Source organism: Besnoitia besnoiti, assembly GCF_002563875.1.
Source record: "Besnoitia besnoiti strain Bb-Ger1 chromosome Unknown contig00007, whole genome shotgun sequence".
Lineage (NCBI taxonomy): Eukaryota > Apicomplexa > Conoidasida > Eucoccidiorida > Sarcocystidae > Besnoitia > Besnoitia besnoiti.
In genome coordinates, this window is record NW_021703915.1 from 649,591 (window position 1) to 668,800 (window position 19,210).

The following is a 19,210-nucleotide window of genomic DNA, read 5'->3' on the forward strand; positions in this document are numbered from 1 at the left end:
GCCTTAGAGGGGCCACATAAATGCTTCTCTAATAAAGAACGCCTTCTTATGCAGAACCTTGTATCCTTTCTTGCGGCAGCATACTCTTGTCTGGTCACACACGCACACTACCACGCCAGGTTTGTATACTGGCAACAGTACGGCGTCTTCTCCCGATTCCCTGACATTCCTTGTGCTTGGACTGGCAGTCCTCGGTGCCACTTGGCTGCCCAACGACGGCCCCTTTCTTGCACTAACCGAGCATTAAGTCTGCGGATCTCGAGGAATAATCGAGCTGCCGTCGCATTCCCCAAAAAACACATTGCCGTTTTCTTCACTTTCGGCTGATCGAAGTCCTGGAGGGCACTACAGAGATACATCAGCTGCGCTGCAGTCTATTGCCTACGCAACCCTTCTTCCATTAACCATCAACGTAATCGAAAGCAAAACGGGGGAGATATTTGAATTCCCTGTGCTACACCACTTGTGCGAATAAGTTGATTCGCTGTTTCAACCATATGGCATGTGCTTGGCACCCGCGGTGGTCGATGGTGACGCTACATAGCAAGATTGTTCTGTGGTCTTTACCCCCGTAGACCAGCGACACGTACACAAATCACAGCGACCTGCCGTAGAGGCCAGCTGATGTCAACGAACACAGCTCGGACTGAGGCCTGCATAGTCACGAGCGTGCGCAAAACTTCTCATTCCGATTGCGCAGCCGCAAGTTTCCCGTTAACTGACAACCGAACAACACAAAAACAACGTATGGCCGCAGTGGTTTATAAAACAGGATTAACCAAGCGTCATGATGTTTCCATGGCGAACACGCACCGCGACACAATTTGTTTTTAGCATACTCTGTCACCGTGGCTGCACTATAATGCACATAGATGTCGCGGGGCGCCCCCTCGAAAACTCAACTTCCTAGGAAACGTAGTGAACTCCAAGCAGTTTCCGTGGTCTTTTTCCGGCGAAGAGTGAACAACCCCGCACGCTGCCATATGAACCATGTATCAATTGCCTAATACAGGACATCCGCGCTCTACGGGCCTGGCACCACTCATGCACGCCACTGGACACAGCACGTCCTCGATTGCGACGCCACGGTGCACGAAAAATACAGTCACTATTTTTTGACAACCTGCCGTGCAGAGTGGATATTAAGGGAAACACCAAGGGGTACGCGGTAGCACAAGAGACGACAGTGATATTGAAGGATCTCGAACAAACTGTTATACCAAAATGAGTGCTAAGGCAAACTTGTTATGACAGGAATCGATAGCACGAGCACCTCGATGTCAAGGTCGCTCGAACTCATTGCGCTATATCTCCGAAACTAAAGAAGACCGCCCTTGTCCGTTCTGGTTCTCTCCTTCTCGAGACGCTCCACCGAGAAAAGCCTCGTCAACATTTACTTCGCTCTGGCGTCGATAGTAGACGAAGAGCAGCAGACAAAACAGGCTCAGAAGAGCGAAGCCAGCTGCCAGCATGATCATCACTGCAGACAAAAGGCAACGATAACACGACCATAACCAATCTGACGAACAGGGTTCATTTGAAGAATGCCTTTTCCAACTGAAGACAGGTGCCGCTGGAGCGGTGTCGGCAGAGGAATAGAAAGCTGCCGAAGCATGGAGCTTCCACTGCTCTAGATACAGCGGACATGCAGTGTTTGGCACGATAAGACTTACGCGTTACTGGTCTGTCGATACTTGCTGCCGAGAGACAAACCAACACACGCGCCGCCAGCGGCTGAACTGGAACACCACTGCCTTCCACAACGAGGTAAAGTTGCACCGCAGCCCCTGCCCAGCTGGAACATGGACACGCGGGAATATAATACACCTCCGGCGGACCACCCGACAGACACTATATACGTGGTTGCCGGAACACCCCCCGGATGCGCAGGGAGGAACTTGGTGTAAGGCAGAGCCAGATGTCACTTACAGACGCGCCAGACTTTGTTGACGTATCGCAGCGTGAAGAGATATGTGACGGACCAGAGAGCGAAAACTGCAAACACAAGCGTACAGTTAGATCACACCGGTTAGGCCGCCAGCAACCACAGCCAAGGCGCACCGACAAGGCTACGACACCTGATCTCGAAGCCTCGCTTCACGACCATAAGGCTGTAGGCTAGCTGTGGATGCACTACACACTTTACCACGCGGAGGCACAGACAACGCCTCGGCGCAGAGTGGAGGGGCCTGCAGCGCATTTGCGCACGTCTGTACCATTCCCACGTCACTCAGTCAGCGAGAATCATTCTGCATGAAACTAGCGTTCAAAGGAAGCGACCTCACGCGCCCAGCCCCCCTTTAAGACCCCACGCAGTAGTACCAAAACGCACGGACACCTTCGAGATACCACATCCGTGGCTTTTATGTTGGCTTTGCACATCTCCGGAAGTCGCTATCTAAGTACATGTCTGCGCTCGCTTACCTCCACTCATGAAAAGAGTCATGTAATAGGTCGTGGGAGCCGCTTCAAGCGCGACGGGATCATCGCTGCACCCAGCAGTTACACTCATATCGGTGCGGAGATTGGCAACACAGAGCTCTTTCTTTTCTCTCCTACGTACAAAGCCTGAGGCGCTGGCACGCCGGCGTTCACTGGGTAGTTGGTGGAAAGCAAGTGACCACTGCATCGCATACAGACTCGGACTTACACCGGCGGTTCGGAAGAAAGCAGGAGATACAGCGTGCCCTTAAAAGGATATCGTAGTCCCATTCGAATCGTTGTGATGAAGAACATAGTGCTGCTGTATGAAATCATGATCATGGCCTGAAACAAACATAGACAACACAGTCATTGGCTCAGGCTAAAAGGGAACCTGATTCTCTCCACACGTGGATCTGTTGATCATGCGCCCGACGCCAAAACACCAAGTACCCATGATTTGCACAGAAAAACATATACGAGGGGATAGGCACCCGGACTGTCAGGCGCTAAGTATGCGCAAATACACTGTCGCATTTAATGCACCGCACCAGTCGCTCTGGAAGACGGTGGTCTCCGGCACACGTCCCTGTCTGGTTTCGTGCCGAATATCTCACATGTGTGTTCTCTAGTTCCCCGTGCTTCTCTGTCCAATACAACAGTAAGAATCAACTTGTTGTGCCCTTCTCCATCAGCTTGGCTCCCCCCCACTCCCCCCCACCTCCTCTAGCCAAACGTGATGCAAGCGGCGTGCGCGGCTACGTGGCAAGCTGCCAAGCAACAGGCGATTCAACTGGGAATGCCGATTTTAGCCCTGAAGTTCTCCAGGTGTCCTCCCGCCGGCTTACATATGTATCTCGTCCTTGGTTTATGAGGAAAAGAATGGAAAGGAGGACTTGCGGCAAATCCTCAATTACTCGCATCAAGAGCTGGTATGTCCAGCACAGCCTTTCAAACATAAAGAGAACCTGCACAGGAAAAAACACTGTGGAGAGTAACGATCCCCGAAAGAGCTACAAGACACGCACAAAAGATACCCTGCCAAAAACTGCCGAAAAAACAAAGTATACTGGGCTGCGTGGTGCGGGTAACCGAGGGAGGGATAGAGCATACAAGAGGACGACGAACTTGGAAGCGACTCGCTCTCTCACCCTCTCTACTCAAAATCCTTCGTCGTAGCTGATACCTTAGCACCCCGAGAGACCGTCACGCGAGATCCCCGTGGCCTCCAGGCTGAGTGCCTCTCACTCACTTCGGGAGATTCTTCTCCGGCACGACGAATCTCTTTGAAGACCAGGAATGGATGGAAAAGCGATGTGACTGCAGAGAGACGAGGAGACAAGTTGCAAAGCGGCAGCGCCTCTTTGTTCACTTCTGCAGGCGAGTCTACATGATGCTAGCGCCCCTCCCGCACTGCACTTCACTACACTTTTGCTTCTCTTGAAACCAGTCACCACCAACAGACGCTCAAGGACGATGGTCACTCAGAAGACCCCTTCGGCTCGTTCAGCCTCAGCGTTCGAGACATCATCATCGCACGACGCAGCGACTGACTGCATCCTTTGAAACGGCCTCCTTCTCTGTGGCACGCCAGCGCCAACGCACGGGGCCCGTGGATGTGCCGCAGTCGGCACTGGCGAGGAGAGCAGGCGGCGACGAGCGAAAATAGCACCACGTCCGAGATTCCGTTTCAGATACGCCTGCCCTCGCCCCCCCCCTCCCCCCCTTGCACTTGTGGCTCCACAATCTAGCCCTCAGTGGACCGCGGGGAGAGGCTACTACACCTCTTTGGCTGACTTACACTTTTGAGAGATGCGGTTGTAGATGAGAAAGCGGCGGAGGCTGTACGCGCAGCACGAAATGATGTAGGTGGCAACAAGCCACGCCATGACGAATTTCGCACTGTTGTTCTCTCGCCAGTGAATCCCTCGATGAATTGCCCACGCGACGCGCATCAAGAAAAAGAGATCTGAGGAAGAAACGCAGAGGGTCCACGCTCGAACTCCCATTCAGGGCCTGCGCTGCGACCTGGTGACGGGCAAAGCCATCAGTCGCGTGTCGATCTGTGCGCTGCACTGAACAGGCCGAGGGGACTCTCACCGAAGCTGAGGAGTCAACCAGCATATGGACAAAACGCACTGACGACGGTGGTGATCGCGTCACGGAGTCCCTGTCCCTCTCAAGGGGGCGCCTGGCCCCCCGTGACCGCTCACTGCCTCGGCGCGCGGCAGCCGGTTCCATTCGTCTCAGCACAGTCTGATGCGCGCGGAACTCGTTCACACGCTACACTTGCGCGCAAGGCAGCGCAGAGTGACACATCAGCCCTTTTCGTTACCATTGAATAGGTCAAAGTGCTCGAGGGCCTCCATGAAGGTGATCCGGGACAGTTTCTGCTTGACGAGGTCGGTCGAGAAGAAGCTCGTGAGAAGGAGAAAAACGTATTTGGGGTAACTCAGAGCTCTGAGTTCTTCAGCGGTGGACGAAGGCGACCTATCTGTGAGAAGCTCCTCCTGGCACGCGGCCTGCCCCGCAAACGGCTGCTGCAGCTGCGCACCGCAAACTCGCACGGAGCTTGGCGTGGAAGAGAGAGCCTCGGGTCAACTGCGGCTTGCTAGTGGGATGCCGCGAAGACGCCGCAGCGTCTGCGAAAGAGCGCCTCCGCCTTGGACACATAGACAGCGACGGGGAGCGTGGCACCTCCAGCGCAGAAGTCTCAAGTCTATAAAGCGGACTGCGCCGCCTCGCCGACTCACTCGGTGCTGCTGAAGGAAGTTGTCAATGGCGAAGGACGACCGCTGCGCGAAGTAGTTCCAGAGGTTCGAGGCTCGACCTGTGAGGCTGCAGCAAACATCAAGCCCCACACGCTGGCGCTTGCTATCGCGACTGCGGCAGCGAGAGACCGCACGCCTCTCGCGCGCCATCCGCTCGCTTCGCACCCAGTTCTCAAGTCTGAGGGGGCCTTGGAAAGCCAGCCCAAGCTAAACACTGCGCAATTTTGGCCTGAGTCTGACGGCTGCATTCCCTTTCTAGTCTTCCACGGCGTGTTGCAGAGGGGACATCCAGCCTCTCAAACCAAGCACGACTGAAAGCACGTACCCGCCTTGTATGAAGTTTCCGAGGTCGGAAAGTCTATCCACATCATCCTGAGCGTCGTAGTGCGAGTCAACGGGCGCTGCAGAGAGGCAGCAGAGACAGCGGCGCCCCAGAGTGGGAACAGGTGTCGGATGCCGCCGCGCATGTGCCTCGTGCGGGTCCCCGTAAACAAGGATCCACACAAGGAGCAAGACGCGACTGCCGACAACGACCCCCCTTCACCCCCACAGTGAGGACTTACAGCGAGAAATGTCATCTCCCGCCGCCTCGTCATCGTCGGCGACGCTACCGAAGTAGGAAGCGGCGTGCGTGAGGCCGCTGGGCGGGTCGAGGACCATCGAGCCGTCAGACGTTCCCATGGAGCTGTTCCTTTGCAAGACGCCTGCTTGCTGACAAAGGAATTCACCAAGACACAGGTCGGAGGAGACAGCGGAGCGCCAGAGGATTTCAAGCGACAGTCATCAGGAAGGCCGCGTTCGCATTATCGTCAAGTCATATGCCGACGCCTACGCAGTTAAGCACGAAAGCAGGAGACCAGACAGGCCCGCCGCCGGCTAGACGCTTACACACCGGCACAACAGAGAAGAGTCCACTAGTGGGACTACTATGCGCCATCCATGAGCAGCGTGCGACAACGGAGAACATGGGGTGCGACGAGCCTGGGTCCTTCGGCGTCCGCGTCTTCACTCTAACCCTTTTAACGGCGACTGAGGAAACTAGGAAAGCGATGCCACTGAGTAGCAGTCCGCGGCCGGAGGCTCTCGCAGGATGCGTCGTGACTCACTCTCCTCGGCGAGGGGAAGTCGGCGTCCGGCAGTGCGAGGAGGTGGCGGTCGACTTCGCCGGCGGGGCCTCCCCTGGCCCCTGGGGCTCCGGCATCCATTTGGAAGTAGCCCGTCATCAACCCCGCAGCCGAATCTTCTGTAGGCGTGTTTCGTCCTCCGTTCCCACTGCGCGTCGGCACACGCAGCTGGTCGCCTTCGCGTGGACATACAAGCCAGACGCGTCAAGGCCTCTTCCCGCCGCAGAGAAGCAGGATAATGGCGAGCTGAGCCTGCAACTTACTGAGTGGGGAGACTGTACGACAGCCACGCAGTGGCTGCCCTGCGACAGTGGCTGGATGGGGTGGAGGCAGGGCCGCGGCCCGCAGAAGGGGACTGGGGACCAGAGACGTACAAGACAAAAGGGGGAGAATGCGGCAAGCCCCGGGCACCGCGATGCCGCTGGCGAGCACAAGCTAGCGAGCAGTTCCTGCTGCCTCTTGTCTGACGGGTTAGAAGCGGGTCTCAGGACCCACAGCTGGGGGAATGGCTGCTCGTCCACGCAGGTCCGCGCCTCTCAGATGCAAAGCGCGCTCCGTCACAACACGCGGCGCCGGCAGCGGCCTGAAAAAGGTTGGAGGCAAGTCAGACGGTTTACGGAATCCGCGAAAGAGACTTGTACCCTGATGTGGCCTCCAAAGAGCAGAGGCTGAGGCAGAATGGGAGAAGCCAGCCGCACAACCCCGTTCAAAGGCACCCCCGGGTGTCTGGGTGGCGAGGGAGGTGCGACCGAGCAAGACTTTTCGGTAATTGAAGACGTGGTCACCCAAACTGTCCGTGGGGGATCTCTTTAGCCTTTACTGTGAGCGCGAAGAAAAACAGATGGATCTGTGCGACGTGCGCCAGCAGAAAGGCCGCAGAAAACCCAGCAAGCCGGTTGATAGCGTGCATGCGCAGACATTCGCTTCGCTGCGCGGTCACCACAGCTGTCCTCCGGCCGGGACGTAGGTGCATGAGAAGCCCACAGATCGAGAGACAGGAGCGCGAAACGAGCGACTCTCAGAAGCGACCAAGTCCCAAATGTCCTAGATACGGAGCCTAATCCTCATGTTTAGCGGCATCCAATTCTCACAGCCCTGAAAAAGCCCCAGGAATCCACCTTGATTCGGAGCTGTTCGCCAACCGCGCAGACTCTCTGCTACTGTCAAGACGCGATCCGCGCCACCGCGCCCCTCTCGAGAACAAGAGTATCGACAAGACGTGAGGCGTCGCTAGCCGCCCCGACCTGGGCGCCACCTGCGCCAACCGTCGAAAAAAACTCCCGTATCCCTCTTGTTATTCCAGTGTGGACCGTGTGGACCCCGAAAATAAGAGAGAATGAAGGGGGAGTCCTAACGCTGCGTAGATACCGCGATCGCGGCCTTACTGCATATCCCGAAAAGTGAGTTACACACATGCGCGCACGCACGTACCGCGATTTCCCTGCGACGTTGCCTTTTCTGAGGAAATAATTTCCCGCCATTGCAACGACCTAAAACCCGACTCTGCTATCAGTAGCTCTTCTGCAGCTTCAGGTCAAGATACTCTTGCCTTCGCTCACTTCTCCCTGCTACGCGTGGACCGTCAAGCAGACAGTCGCCGTCCACGCCGGGTGCCTCTTCTTTAAGGTCATCGCGGGCTCCTCGGGTAAGTACCTGAGACGTCACTGCCTGCGAATCTTTCTGAAAACTGAATCGCTAGGAAGGCAGGATTTTGCACGTTTGTCGTCGGGAGGATGCTTCGCGGCCACGGAGAGGATTCAATTCGTCTGCCTCGGTCACCGGACATTCCCACCCTCCCTCAGCCCGTCTTCCATCCGCAATTGGTCCTGCCTTTAGCTCTACGCTACCGCGTGGGAAAGCGAATCAGACTGGCCGTTTGCATGAGGCTGCTTGATTCCAGGTTGGCAACCGCAGCGGGCGGATAGCGTGTACCACGCAAGGACGTGTGCGACGGCCCTTTTCCAGTCAGCATGCATCTATTGAGCTCTCAGAGAGAGTCTGTTGCTTCTTCGGGGCTGCCCCTGTCGAACCGTGCGCATACTCTTCACTTCGATGAGCCTGGATCTTCCGTGGGTAGCGTCAGGAAACCAGCCACCCAGAGAGCACTAGGCGTGTGGTGACTTAGCGACTCAGCTGTTTTCGCGGGCTACATGAAGATGCAACGAAGGCGGGAGCGCTGTGGAGCCTGGCATCCGACTGCGGCGCGGCAAGACAGCGACCCGCCCTCCCCGAGGGAAGTTTAGCGTTTGGTTGCTTCTGCAGGCCCTGCGCATCCTACATGTCTGCTAGGTTTATCATGACACGTGCTTCCCTTAACGCTCTCGGCCTTTATGGCTGAAAGATTCCAAGCCGTGTCCCGTCTCGGAGATAGTGTTGAGATGCACGGCCTGCCTATGTGTAGTCCACCCAGAGGATGAGCAGGAGTTATTATATTTTCCCCACTGGTCTGCGGTGAGATAGAGATGCGACGCGAGGTCAGGCGATCAGCTGGACAGTTGCGTTTCTCGGGGTAACACGTAAAATGTAGAGACGGCTATCGGAGTCGTGGTGGCGGACCGTCCGAAGAGTCTCCCCGCACCGTACTCAGAGGAACATGCGGGCAAGAGACACAGGGAGGCGGTCCGGTTCCGCGAGAGTTGCTCTTGCAACGCTACGCATGGTTCACTGGAGAGCGCAATGTTACCGTGGAGCGCCATACTGGGGAGGCACATCGGGTTTGCGGATTTTCGGGGAATCTACCTTGCACTCTGCTGCGCATTCAACGCCTGCCTGCCGTGCGGTCATAGCGTGAATTGCCGTCGCTCCATGGATCGGCTCGTCTTAAGCCGTTTTGTGTCACGAGATTTCATGCGCAGTGCCGCTGGAATGTTCGCTGTGTTTGAGTCGTACGTGCTCTCTGTGGGTCTGGATATCGTGGAAACGTCCGTTTCAAGGTTGCGACGAGAAGACATCAGCGAGCGAGGAAGGCACCGGCAGAAACCGCTTTGACAGGTATTCATGTCGTTGAGTGAAATCTTTCTATAAGACACGGTAAAACAAACGTTCTACGGACTGAACCCACTTTTTACTGTTTTTTCTACGAAGGTTAGCCCGACCGGCTCCTGGTTTTGTCATGACGAGCATGCACGCGAAGAGGCGACGTGCTGGCGGACGGTGTCTCACATTTCTTCCACGTCTTGCGTATCGGTGTGCTGACGTAAAACACGAAGCTAGCCCGTGTTTTTCCGCCCTTTTGCGCGTTCTTTATGTGTTTCTTCTATTTTTTCGTATTGTTTCGGCTTCATTGATTGCTCTGATCCGACAGCCTGGGCTGCTTTAGAGTTGTGCCAGTTTTCGATGGGGAACGTCTAGGAAAGAGTGACCTCGCCTCCTGCGCTTGCATCACCGCATCACCTACAGCGACCTGGAAAGGAAACGCACAGCTGTTTTTACTATGAAGTAGGAACCCAGGCCTTCTTGCCTGGAGCACAATCCCTCGCTAACTGCATTTTTCCTTCGCAGATCGCAGCTCGCGTTCTTTTCTCGCTTCAACTCCTCTTTATCGTTTGCAACGGCCTATGTTTTACAGTCGCACTGTTTCGCAAGATAAGACCTTGTCTAAAAACTCCATGCTTTTGATAGATGAAAGTTTCCCCCTCTCTCTGTTTTCGAGCACATCCAGTCGTGAGGGGCCCTTCCGTTTTCGGAACCGTCGTTTTTCTTTCGCCACTGGCGAAGGCCGGTCTTCTTTGCCCCTGCTCGTGCGCCCCTCACCCCCGTTGCGCGGACCGCAGGGTCAAGCCCGGGATTAGCGACGATTGCATGGTTGTTTTTGCTGTCTGATGGCGGGTTCTTCTGGCTGTGGAGCGACTCCTCCCACCGGCTCAGCTTCGACTTCGCCTTCCGGGTGCACTCTGTCGCCTGACACTGGCGGGGCTTCTCTAGGCTCCACGGTCGGGTCGCGCAAGGACGTGCCAAGCGCCAGGGGCTTGGAAGGACATATCGGGGGCTCTCCGCAGACAGTCAAGGCAGGAGGGAGCCAGACAGCCTCTTTAGTCGGGGGACGCGGCGGGTCGGTGGGCTCCTTTCCTTCTAAGCCGCCGGAGAGACCAGGGTCGTCGGCCGGCTCTTCGATAGCCTCTTCGGCACCTCATCACTCCTTGTCAATCACTCCGCATCCCAACCTGAGTGGACCTGTGTCCTCCGCGGGAGGCATCCCGCGCGTCGATCAAACAGGTGTTGACTCAGACTCCTCCGTTTCTCGCGCGAGCGCACCGGATTTCGCGCGTAAGAGCCTGGACGCCGAGGCAAAGAAACTGCGGGAAGAGGGCATGCACGGACGCTCCCACACCAGCGGCCGTACCGCCAGCGGAGCTTCAGCGCCATCTCCGTACCACGTGTCCCTTCCAGAGCCTACGTCTTCCTCCACTGAGACGTTATCAAATACGTCGTTGGGGTCTACCAGCTACGGCAGTTCAGGCGGGTCCCTGAGGCCGCCAGCGGCAGCGGACTCGCCTCCGCATCAGCGGCGGGGTCCTGAACAAAACGTGGCTGCGCCAACACGCAGCTCCTGTCCCAGTGCACCATCTGCCTCTGCTGCGCTGTTTGTTCCTTCCTCAGTTCCTCCTCCAGCATCTTTTGGAGTTCCTCAGGTTGACAGGCTCTGCTCTCCGCAGAAGTTCCACGCGAGTGTCAGTTCAGCCGGCTCTCTGCTGGACGCGGACAAACCGCGAACTGTTCTGAGTCCCTGTCAGCCTAGTTCCGCCGCCGTTCCTTTGTTGTCGCAAGGGGCGCCTCACCCGTCCAGCGTGGATTTTTTGTCAGTTCAGAATTTTACCGCCGGTCCCAGCACTCAGCATCCCATTTTTGTAAATGGAAAGAATGCACCGTCTTCCGAGCCTAGCAAGGAGTATACGACGAGAGCAGAGAACGGGGAAGAAGACGACGATTTCCTGGGCGACTCCTTCGTGGTTGTGGAAGCAGTCGAAGGCCGGGAGGAGGCGCCTGGCTGTGCGTTTTCTCCGCCCCCCCTCCGCTTTCCGAGTCACTGCTTCTCGGCTGACGGTCTGTGGGACTCAGAGGGCTCAAAAGGAGACTTCGCGGTTTCTGTATCTGATCCCGAGACACGATCCACGGGGCCGCTCGGGCGGTTCACGCTGTATCTCGTTAGCGGCTTGACAGTTGGCGGCGTGCCGTTTGCATGCAGGAAACGGTATAGCGATTTTGAGTGGCTTCGACAGCAGCTTGTTCAGTCTTTTCCGGGTGTGTTCGTGCCTCCCATTCCGCGGAAGCAGAAGCTCGGACGCTTTGACAACTCGTTCGTTGAAAATCGTCGCCAGGGCCTCCAGGAATTCCTCCAGCGGCTCTTCAGTCGCCGGCACCTCGCAAAGTGCTCCATCTTCGTGGGTTGGCTTACGCGGAGCGCAGAGAGCGGAATGGATCAATTTAAGAAGGATTTCGCAGCGCGGTCTCTAGCGGAGCAGCTTGAGGAGTTTCAGGAGACTTTCCGAGCCCAGCTGGAGGGCGCCAACGGCCGCGGCACGCGAGCGGAAAGCGACCGGTTTATTGTATTCAAGCAGTTTCTGGCCAAGCAATTGACAATTCTGGAAGAGTTGCATCGTCAGTTTAGCCGGCTCGCGTCTCTAAGTCGTTCCCAGTTCGGCTGCGTATCGGCCCTACAGAATCTGCTCAGAGACACCTGCGCCATCGAGGAGAACCTCGTGAGGCAGCTTCCGGATCTCCCGATTCCGGCTGTGCGGTGCGATCTTGCCTCTCTTGTGTCGCTGCAGAGGGCGTGCCTGGTCGCATCGCCTGCGCACAACTACGATGTCATGCAGCAAGTTGTCGCGAAGGAGTTTGATGATACAGAGTGCATGCTGGAAGCCGTGGGCAGCCTTGAGCGTCTGGTTCAGCTCAAGCATCAAGCGCAGGCGCAGATCGGCCGCGAGGAAACTTCGCTGCGGAGTGTTCTGAGGAGTTCTCGGGGGAGTTGGCTTCAGGCATTTGTACACCGTAAGGACAAAGACGCGCAGATTTCTGAACTCCGTGCCTCTCTCGATGCCCTCAAAATGCAGGTTCAAGTCCTCGAGCAGTGGGCAGAGGCCTCGCGCTTGGTCTGGGTAAACGTGGAAATGCCTAAACTCGTGACGGCGAAGAGCATTGCTTTCACCCGCGCGGCACAGGCATTCATCGATCGGCAACAACAACAGTTCCTTCAGGAGGCGCGCGTCTGGCAAGCGTACGGAATCCGCACCGGAGCCTCGGATCCTCAGGCGCCCTCAACTCAGAATGCGCCGCTCCCCCTCAGACCCTTCGGTGAATGGGAGGCTACGAGGGAGCTGTAATGGGACTTCTACAGTGGCAGCACATATACCTAAACCCGTGCCAGCTTGGTGCCCGCCATGTGAAATACGCTTGCATAAATGCTGCCGGTAGTTGCAGGTAATTTTATTCTCGCACTCCTCGTTGCTTCACGCTGGAAGGAAACATTCGCGCGAGCCGGATTTAGAAGCTGCTCTGCAGCATCCCAGCGGTATTTCAGTTTTCTTCCGCGTTGAAGGACGTGGCTTGTCCACAGGCGTTCCGCAGCACACGAAGCGTGTGTTCCCGATGAGTGAAAATGACATTGTGTACGGTCCTGCTAGCAAGACGTCTGGAAGATACGCCTGGCTGGAGTGCTGCGCGGATGGCGATTGGGATGGAGAAGGGGCGGGGGAGACGCACGTGTCGCAGGCGGGGAGCCGCGCTTCCCTCGCAGGTTTTTGGTGACTACAGTCCTTGTCCGGAGAGGACAGTTTCATTTGTCGGGCGTGGGGTTGATTGGTCGCACATTTCGTCTGTGTTTCGCAGCTGACTGACAAACTCGTTTGTTTTCTGTGATTTGACGATTCAGTACTTCACGAAGTTGCACAACAACAAAACAAAATGCCACAAGCGACAGGACGTACTCCCTTGCGCGTTTTAGGTCATACAATTGGTGCTCGCCGCAGCGGTGCCTACAGCACGAAGAGAGATGGAAGACCTGGTGTAGAGCGAGGGAATTCAGATAGTTATACAGCGCGATCTACCAGGTGGGCAGCAGAGCCAGCACGTATGCAGGGGCGGACACTCGTGCTAGAGGCATTCGTGTGCAGCCGCCATCCCTCCTTCAGATTGCCAGCGTCGATCTACTCTCCGTCTCCGCAATGGGAATGAGGGAGTGTGCAAGCGAACTCACGAACTCACAATCCGTTCTGCCTCGACTTTCAAAAAGCCGCAAAGGAACACGTCTGAAGCTCGTCAAGGAGGCCTCAAGCATCATCCCACTGATTTCACTAGTGGGCACACAGTTTAAACACAGTCCCCCACGGCGCCCGCATGACGAGGAGGGCTAGGATGACGGTTACCCGACTGCCACCGGCAAGCAAACCGATCCTCGATATCCCTTTGCATCTCTGGGCCGTTGAGGGACTTCCAAGCTCTGTCTTCGCGGACGGGCAAGAGCCAAAGCCAGCTGCCGCTGCCATGAAGGAGCAGCAGCGGCGTACTCACTTCTAAGATGCGGGCGAATTAGCGGAAAAGGCGTTTTTCCTCGAATGGCGAGGAACTCGCGTGGAATAACCGCCAGCACGTTATGCGCCACGGAGGCGTGTTGTTCCGTTTGTAAACCTGCTCGGGGTTGCGGTCTGAGTATCCGAGCGGTCGTTGCTTTTCGCTCGTTTATCGCCTGTAACTCCGTTTTGCTTGGCCTGCAGCTGTCGTTGTTGCTCCATCGCGCTTGTCGCCGTTGCCTTTCGGCTGCAGCGCGAGAGGCCAGGGCAGGGGGCGATCCCTTCTAGCTCGCCACACACTCCTCGTGTGTTTGCTGGACTTGCCCGCCTGTTCTGCCTCTCTGTCTTGAAAAGCGCGAACCCCTCCGCAGGGGGTGGTCGGCTCCGCCCGCCGCACAGCTCGCCGATCGCTCGCCCCACTTGGGTGTGCGTGTGGAGAACCTCGTGTCTGAGTCTCTCGCATCCTGCTGCCGATGCAGAATCGACAAGGCTGGGGAGACAGCGACACTTATTCGCGATCTTAAGTTAAATTGCCTCTTCTGCGCCGTCACGGCGAACCGCCCCGTCTCTGCCGTACTTTGCCGAGGGTTTCTTCCTCCGTTGCCGTCGAGGGCGCTGTCTCGAGACTTCGTGTGGGCTGTCCAGTACACGTGGTGTACGTGTTGGGCGGCTGTGAGGAGGATTCTGCGGCTGAGGCGAATTGGAGCATCGCGGAGTTTGCACTGGTTTCGGGCCTGCCCTCAATGTCCTTCTGTGCTAAAGTATCGTTCTGTCTTCATCGACATGCGTCTCTCTTTGTTTCCTTCTGCTCTGCCGCGCCCTCTACCCTGTTGCACCTCCCGAGACGGGGGGCGACGACTGACCAACTCACCGAAGGTCTGTGTCTCGACCGTCACGGCCCCCGTTATTGTTGTAGCCCACATTCATGTCCCCCGGGAAACGTTGTCGATTATCTAAGGATTCGCGCTCCTCACGTCGCCCTCTAAACGTCACGTATTTTTGCAGTTTTTAACTCGTGCGCACGTGGCTGTTTGCCAGTCGGGCGTGCCGCAGCACCGCACCTTCTGGACTGGCCCCCGCGTGAATTCTTTCGTGTGGGTCGATTTTTCAGCGGAACTCACCTGTGAAGGGAGTTTGACGAAGCACTCGCCTTTCTTCTCTCCATGCAAAGTCGTCCTTCCGCAGTTCATGCGGCAGCCACGGAGGGTTGCCGCTCTCTCCCCGTCATTTGCACATCCGATGGCGTCTCCGTCCTGCTCGGCGAAGCCAGGATCCCACCAGCTGGGTACAGTCGTTGACGGCGCGTCTCGCTTCAGCTCTCCTTTCATGTAACCGTAGCTCTATTTTCCTCTCTCATTGTATTGCGCTGTGCGGTGGGGCGGCAGCACCAAGCGTGGAGCAGCTCGTACTTCCGTCACCGAAATGCTGTCGGGAAGCTCCTTTCCAGCGGTTTTCGCTGGAGGCCCTTCTGCTGAAGAGGGTACCGGCGTCGAAGCCAAAGCGTACTACGGAAATGAGCCGAGACTCGCCGAACCTGAGAAGGAACCCCCTGCGGACTGCTGCGGGCCTTGTTGTGGACTCAGCGAATCTGCTTGCGAGCGGCCTAGCCGAATTCTTGAGAAATGCCGAGCCGGCGCGGTCATCGCAGATTCGCGTGGCCCGTGGGATGCGGCAGCCGGAGCGCCAGTGCTTTTCTTCCCCTCTACTCAGCCCTCGCAGACACAGTGGGATAAGAGGGAAGAAGGGGACTTGACAGAACGCAGGTGCACATCGACAACGTCCGCCTCAACCACGTTGGGGGCGAAGGAGAACTTGTCTTTTTTCTGTCACACCTCGCCGTCATCCGCAACAACCGACTCGGACAATACCTTCGGATCGTTCTCCCCCGTCGCGCTTCTCGAGGCCTCGTCGTCCTCCCGGCCGTCATCTGTCACGTCCCTGCTGTCGGCGTCACTCGTGTCGCTCGTCACGGGCCCTGGGGGGGGGGGGTGCTCCACTCCCAGCGGAGGGGGTGCGGTGAGTGGGTCGACGCCGTCGTTGTCTTTCCCGCCCTCTCAGATGGCGGACGAGGCTCGACTCGGCGACGGCGACGGCCCCTGCTCCCCTGGCGATGGCGACGCCGCGCAGTTCTCGAGTCCCTTGCTGACGTCATCGCCCGCTCCACAAAGCGCGGCATCCACTCCAGATGCGCCAGCCAGCTTCGTCTCTGAGGAAGCGAGCCGATTTCAGCGTCGGCAATTCGGGCAACCCGCACTCGCGGCAGAGACGTGGGCGGCTATCGAGCGGTCGGCTCTTCTGAAAGACGCAGATTCGCCGGAGGGGAATTCATCGTGCCTCTCGTACGCGCCCTTATGCGTTCCTGTTTGGGAGGAGGGCGACGGAGAGGAACTCCGAGCGAAGGACAGCCTGGGTGCCTGGCCATGCCGCCGGGCGGAGCTCGAGGCCGAGACCAGCGAGGATACCCGGCGCCTGTCATCGCCGGGTCTCATCGGTCCCGTCAGCCGCTGCACGAGTGGGGGCACGCCTCGCCTTACAGCCTCTGCGGCTGCCACAGATGAATCGGGAGAGTCTCCGACCGCCGTGTTGACAGGCAAGATGTGCTCAGGTTCCACCGCAGCTGACGAAGATCGCGACAGCGCGCTGCTTCTGCTAGGAGCTCTCAGACCATCGACGTCCTTCCCGTCGCACGTGTCTCATGCCTCGCGCTCGACCGCGTGCTGCACGTCGCCCCCCGGGTCTCCGACGAAGCTTCCCGAGATGAGCGCCTTCAGCCCAGCAGAGACCAGAGTCGCGGGCAGTGGGAGCGAGTGGCTGAGCCCCAGCAGCGGCCGCAGCAGCGCGAGCAGCGGTAACCAGTTCTTCTCGCTCTACTCCATTGGCGCGCACAGTCAGAGGGCGGGCGAGGGGGAAACGGGCGCGGAAGGTCTCGAGGCGCGTGAGGAGCTGTGCTTCTTTCTGCCCTCTTCGCTGGCAGTGCTGTCTCTCGACGCCCCAGCTCGGCCTGCAGACGCTTCCCAGCAAGCGTGTGCACAACAGAAGGCGTGCGGAGACCTGCGGGCGCCCGCGGGTTTTCACGGGGAGCACGTGTCGGCGTCAACCAAGGCAGCGGGTCAGGGCGGCCCTGCGTGGGCCCAGTCTCCTGGCGAAGGTCTTCGCGTGAGCCCTGGCTTTCACTCGCAGGCTTCAGTGTTGGAACCGTGCGGTGACTTCCCTGTCCCCGGTCATGGCTACCCGGAGGAGCGGATTGACCGCGCTCCTGGCGGCCAGTTCAACCTTCACGTCACCGCGGCAGCGTCCCGCGGGACTGGCCTCCGCGCCTCTGTAGCCACTGGCGTGTCATCCAATCAGAGACTCGCCTCCTCCCTCCAGCACCTAGGGACTTCCGGCTCTGCTTTTGCGGACGCTGGGCGACGCCCTTGGCACGACCCCGCCGCGTCGATTCCGCCTTTCCAAGGCGAAGCAGCTCGCGGTCGAGGCTTTGCGGAGCAAGCTTCCGGGGGGGCATTCGCTCACGCCGCGTGTAACGTTGCGGATGGATTGGCGCCGGCCTGTTCGCCCGGCTCGCTCTCTGGGCTGCGTCGACCGTATGGGTCCTTTGGGGGCTCCGACCCCCGCGCAGCCTCCGCGGCCACCCCTTTTTTCACTCGAGGACCCACGGGAAACATCCGAGGCCCCGCGTCCGCTGCGGGGTCTGTCGACACCGCAGGCCCCCCTGCCAGAGTGGAGTGGCACACGTGCGCAAGAGGGACGGCAGGGCCGGAAGGAAAGCAGTCGAGCAGGTACATCGCGGCCGCGCCAGATTTCCCGGCTGCAGTTCCGCACGGCCCCCTGGACGCGTGCTCGGGGTCGCCCCCAGCGAGCACTCTGGGGAGCGCTAGAGGGCCCGCGCGAGCGGGAGGCTTCGCGGCTCACCTCAAAGAAGAATCGACTTGTCTTCGCCTCCAGCCAGGCAAGGCGCTACGTCAGGCGCCGGTGCCCCGTCCGCCGCGGCCCGGCGTGCCCCATGCAGAGCCTGCAGCATCGCTCGGCCGTGCGCCACTTGTTTCGGTCCCTTCCCTCTGCGAGAGTTTCCTGAACGCACACTCTCAGGGACCGCAGATTATCTCCGGGGTCGACGGCGTCCACGCGACGCCGGGGGCCTTCGCAGCGGCTGGCATGACCGCGCCGCAGAGGCGTGTAGCCGTCCAGGGCCCTCTGGACGCAGGCAAGAAGTTTGGAGATATGCTGAAGCCTCCCCTCCTCGGGGCCGAGACCGCGGACCCGAATGGGGGAGGAGTCCCCCCTCCTGGCGGTCTGAGCCCTTCGTCGCCCATGTCGCTCACGCTGAATCGTCTGCTGGCTGCGTACTCGGGGCCGGTTCCGGTGCACGGCTCGGCGGATCCCTCCGCGACGCAGGCTCTCCCGGCACACGCAGCAGATATGGCGGCTTTTTCCTCTCTGGCTGCTGCACCGTGTCAAAGAGGTCCGCAGACGGCGAGGGCCGCCGGGGCAATGGGCAGCAACGGCGACAAGGGGAGGCGGGTGCCGGGGGTTAAGTGGTCAGCCCCGACTGCGGCTAGAGAAAGCGCCCAGGCCTCTCGAGGAGGGCGGGTGAGAGTGCCGGGTAGTTCACTCGTGCAGTCGATACAGCGAGCCGGCAAGTGACTGTTCCCATGCGGGCTCATGACCTGTGCATCCACGCGGGGTTATGCCCGTCAGTCATCTGCCTCGCTTTTCCTACTGCTACGGCGCCGAGACGCTCCGCGTCTGGAAGCGCTACCCCCCCACAGCAGACCAATATAGGGAAGGGACACGCGAGCAGGGGCGTGGGCTGGATATTGCGGAGCTCGTTACCGCGGCGGAGACACTTTCCACCTCCACGGGCTCCCTTGGTGCACCGGCGCCAATGCAGCACGGTCGATGCCCCATCTTCCCGTTTCTCCCATCTTTGATGCTCTTTTCCCCGTACGTGTGACGGAACCTACTTCTTTGAAAATGCGATCCAGTCGAATTTTCACTAGAGTTTAAGAGAGAATGAAGACACTATCTGTGCTCCATGAAGTCCGCCGTCGAGCGCATCACGGCGTTGCTGCGTTTTTCGTCCTAGCAAGGCCATGTGTTATCTTTGCGATTGCCTCTGTGACCTCGCCGCCCCGACCTGACTGTGTTGGCGTGCATAGCCTCTGCTGTGCTGCGATTCTGCGTTTCGTCTTCGAAGCAGCAAATACGAAGAGAAATTTGTGTATGGGACTTGCGTAAGTGTTTGCGCGTATAGACACTCGGTGATGGTCGAGAGAGTCGCGGTTCCGAAAATGCGGTGCCGGACAGGGTGAGAGAGAGGGCGAGTGCCCACCTGCTGGCAAGAAATCATCTTAGGGATCTTTGTCATGCGCAGTTTGTCAGGCTT

General features: G+C 58.3%; 3 protein-coding genes across 3 annotated transcripts; 2 read left to right on the top strand and 1 right to left on the bottom strand.

Annotated features, from left to right (window-relative positions):
* Positions 1 to 1,304: 1,304 nt before the first annotated feature.
* Positions 1,305 to 6,397, bottom strand: BESB_071250 (insulin-degrading enzyme; the record flags this gene model as incomplete). Its single annotated transcript, XM_029365498.1, has 12 exons — positions 1,305 to 1,480; positions 1,930 to 1,995; positions 2,425 to 2,489; positions 2,651 to 2,766; positions 3,270 to 3,389; positions 3,674 to 3,741; positions 4,223 to 4,390; positions 4,757 to 4,967; positions 5,175 to 5,259; positions 5,518 to 5,593; positions 5,756 to 5,903; positions 6,299 to 6,397. The coding sequence occupies 12 exons, from the start codon at positions 6,395 to 6,397 to the stop codon at positions 1,305 to 1,307; spliced, it is 1,398 nt and encodes a 465-aa protein (XP_029217982.1).
* A 3,740-nt stretch (positions 6,398 to 10,137) lies between these two features.
* On the top strand, positions 10,138 to 12,639 carry BESB_071260 (uncharacterized protein; the record flags this gene model as incomplete). The annotated part of the gene is made up of 1 exon (XM_029365499.1): positions 10,138 to 12,639. One exon carries the CDS (start codon positions 10,138 to 10,140, stop codon positions 12,637 to 12,639), a length of 2,502 nt encoding a protein of 833 aa, XP_029217983.1.
* Positions 12,640 to 15,246: 2,607 nt separating this feature from the next.
* BESB_071270 (uncharacterized protein) lies at positions 15,247 to 18,468 on the top strand (the record flags this gene model as incomplete). The annotated part of the gene is made up of 1 exon (XM_029365500.1): positions 15,247 to 18,468. One exon carries the CDS (start codon positions 15,247 to 15,249, stop codon positions 18,466 to 18,468), a length of 3,222 nt encoding a protein of 1,073 aa, XP_029217984.1.
* Positions 18,469 to 19,210: the final 742 nt, after the last annotated feature.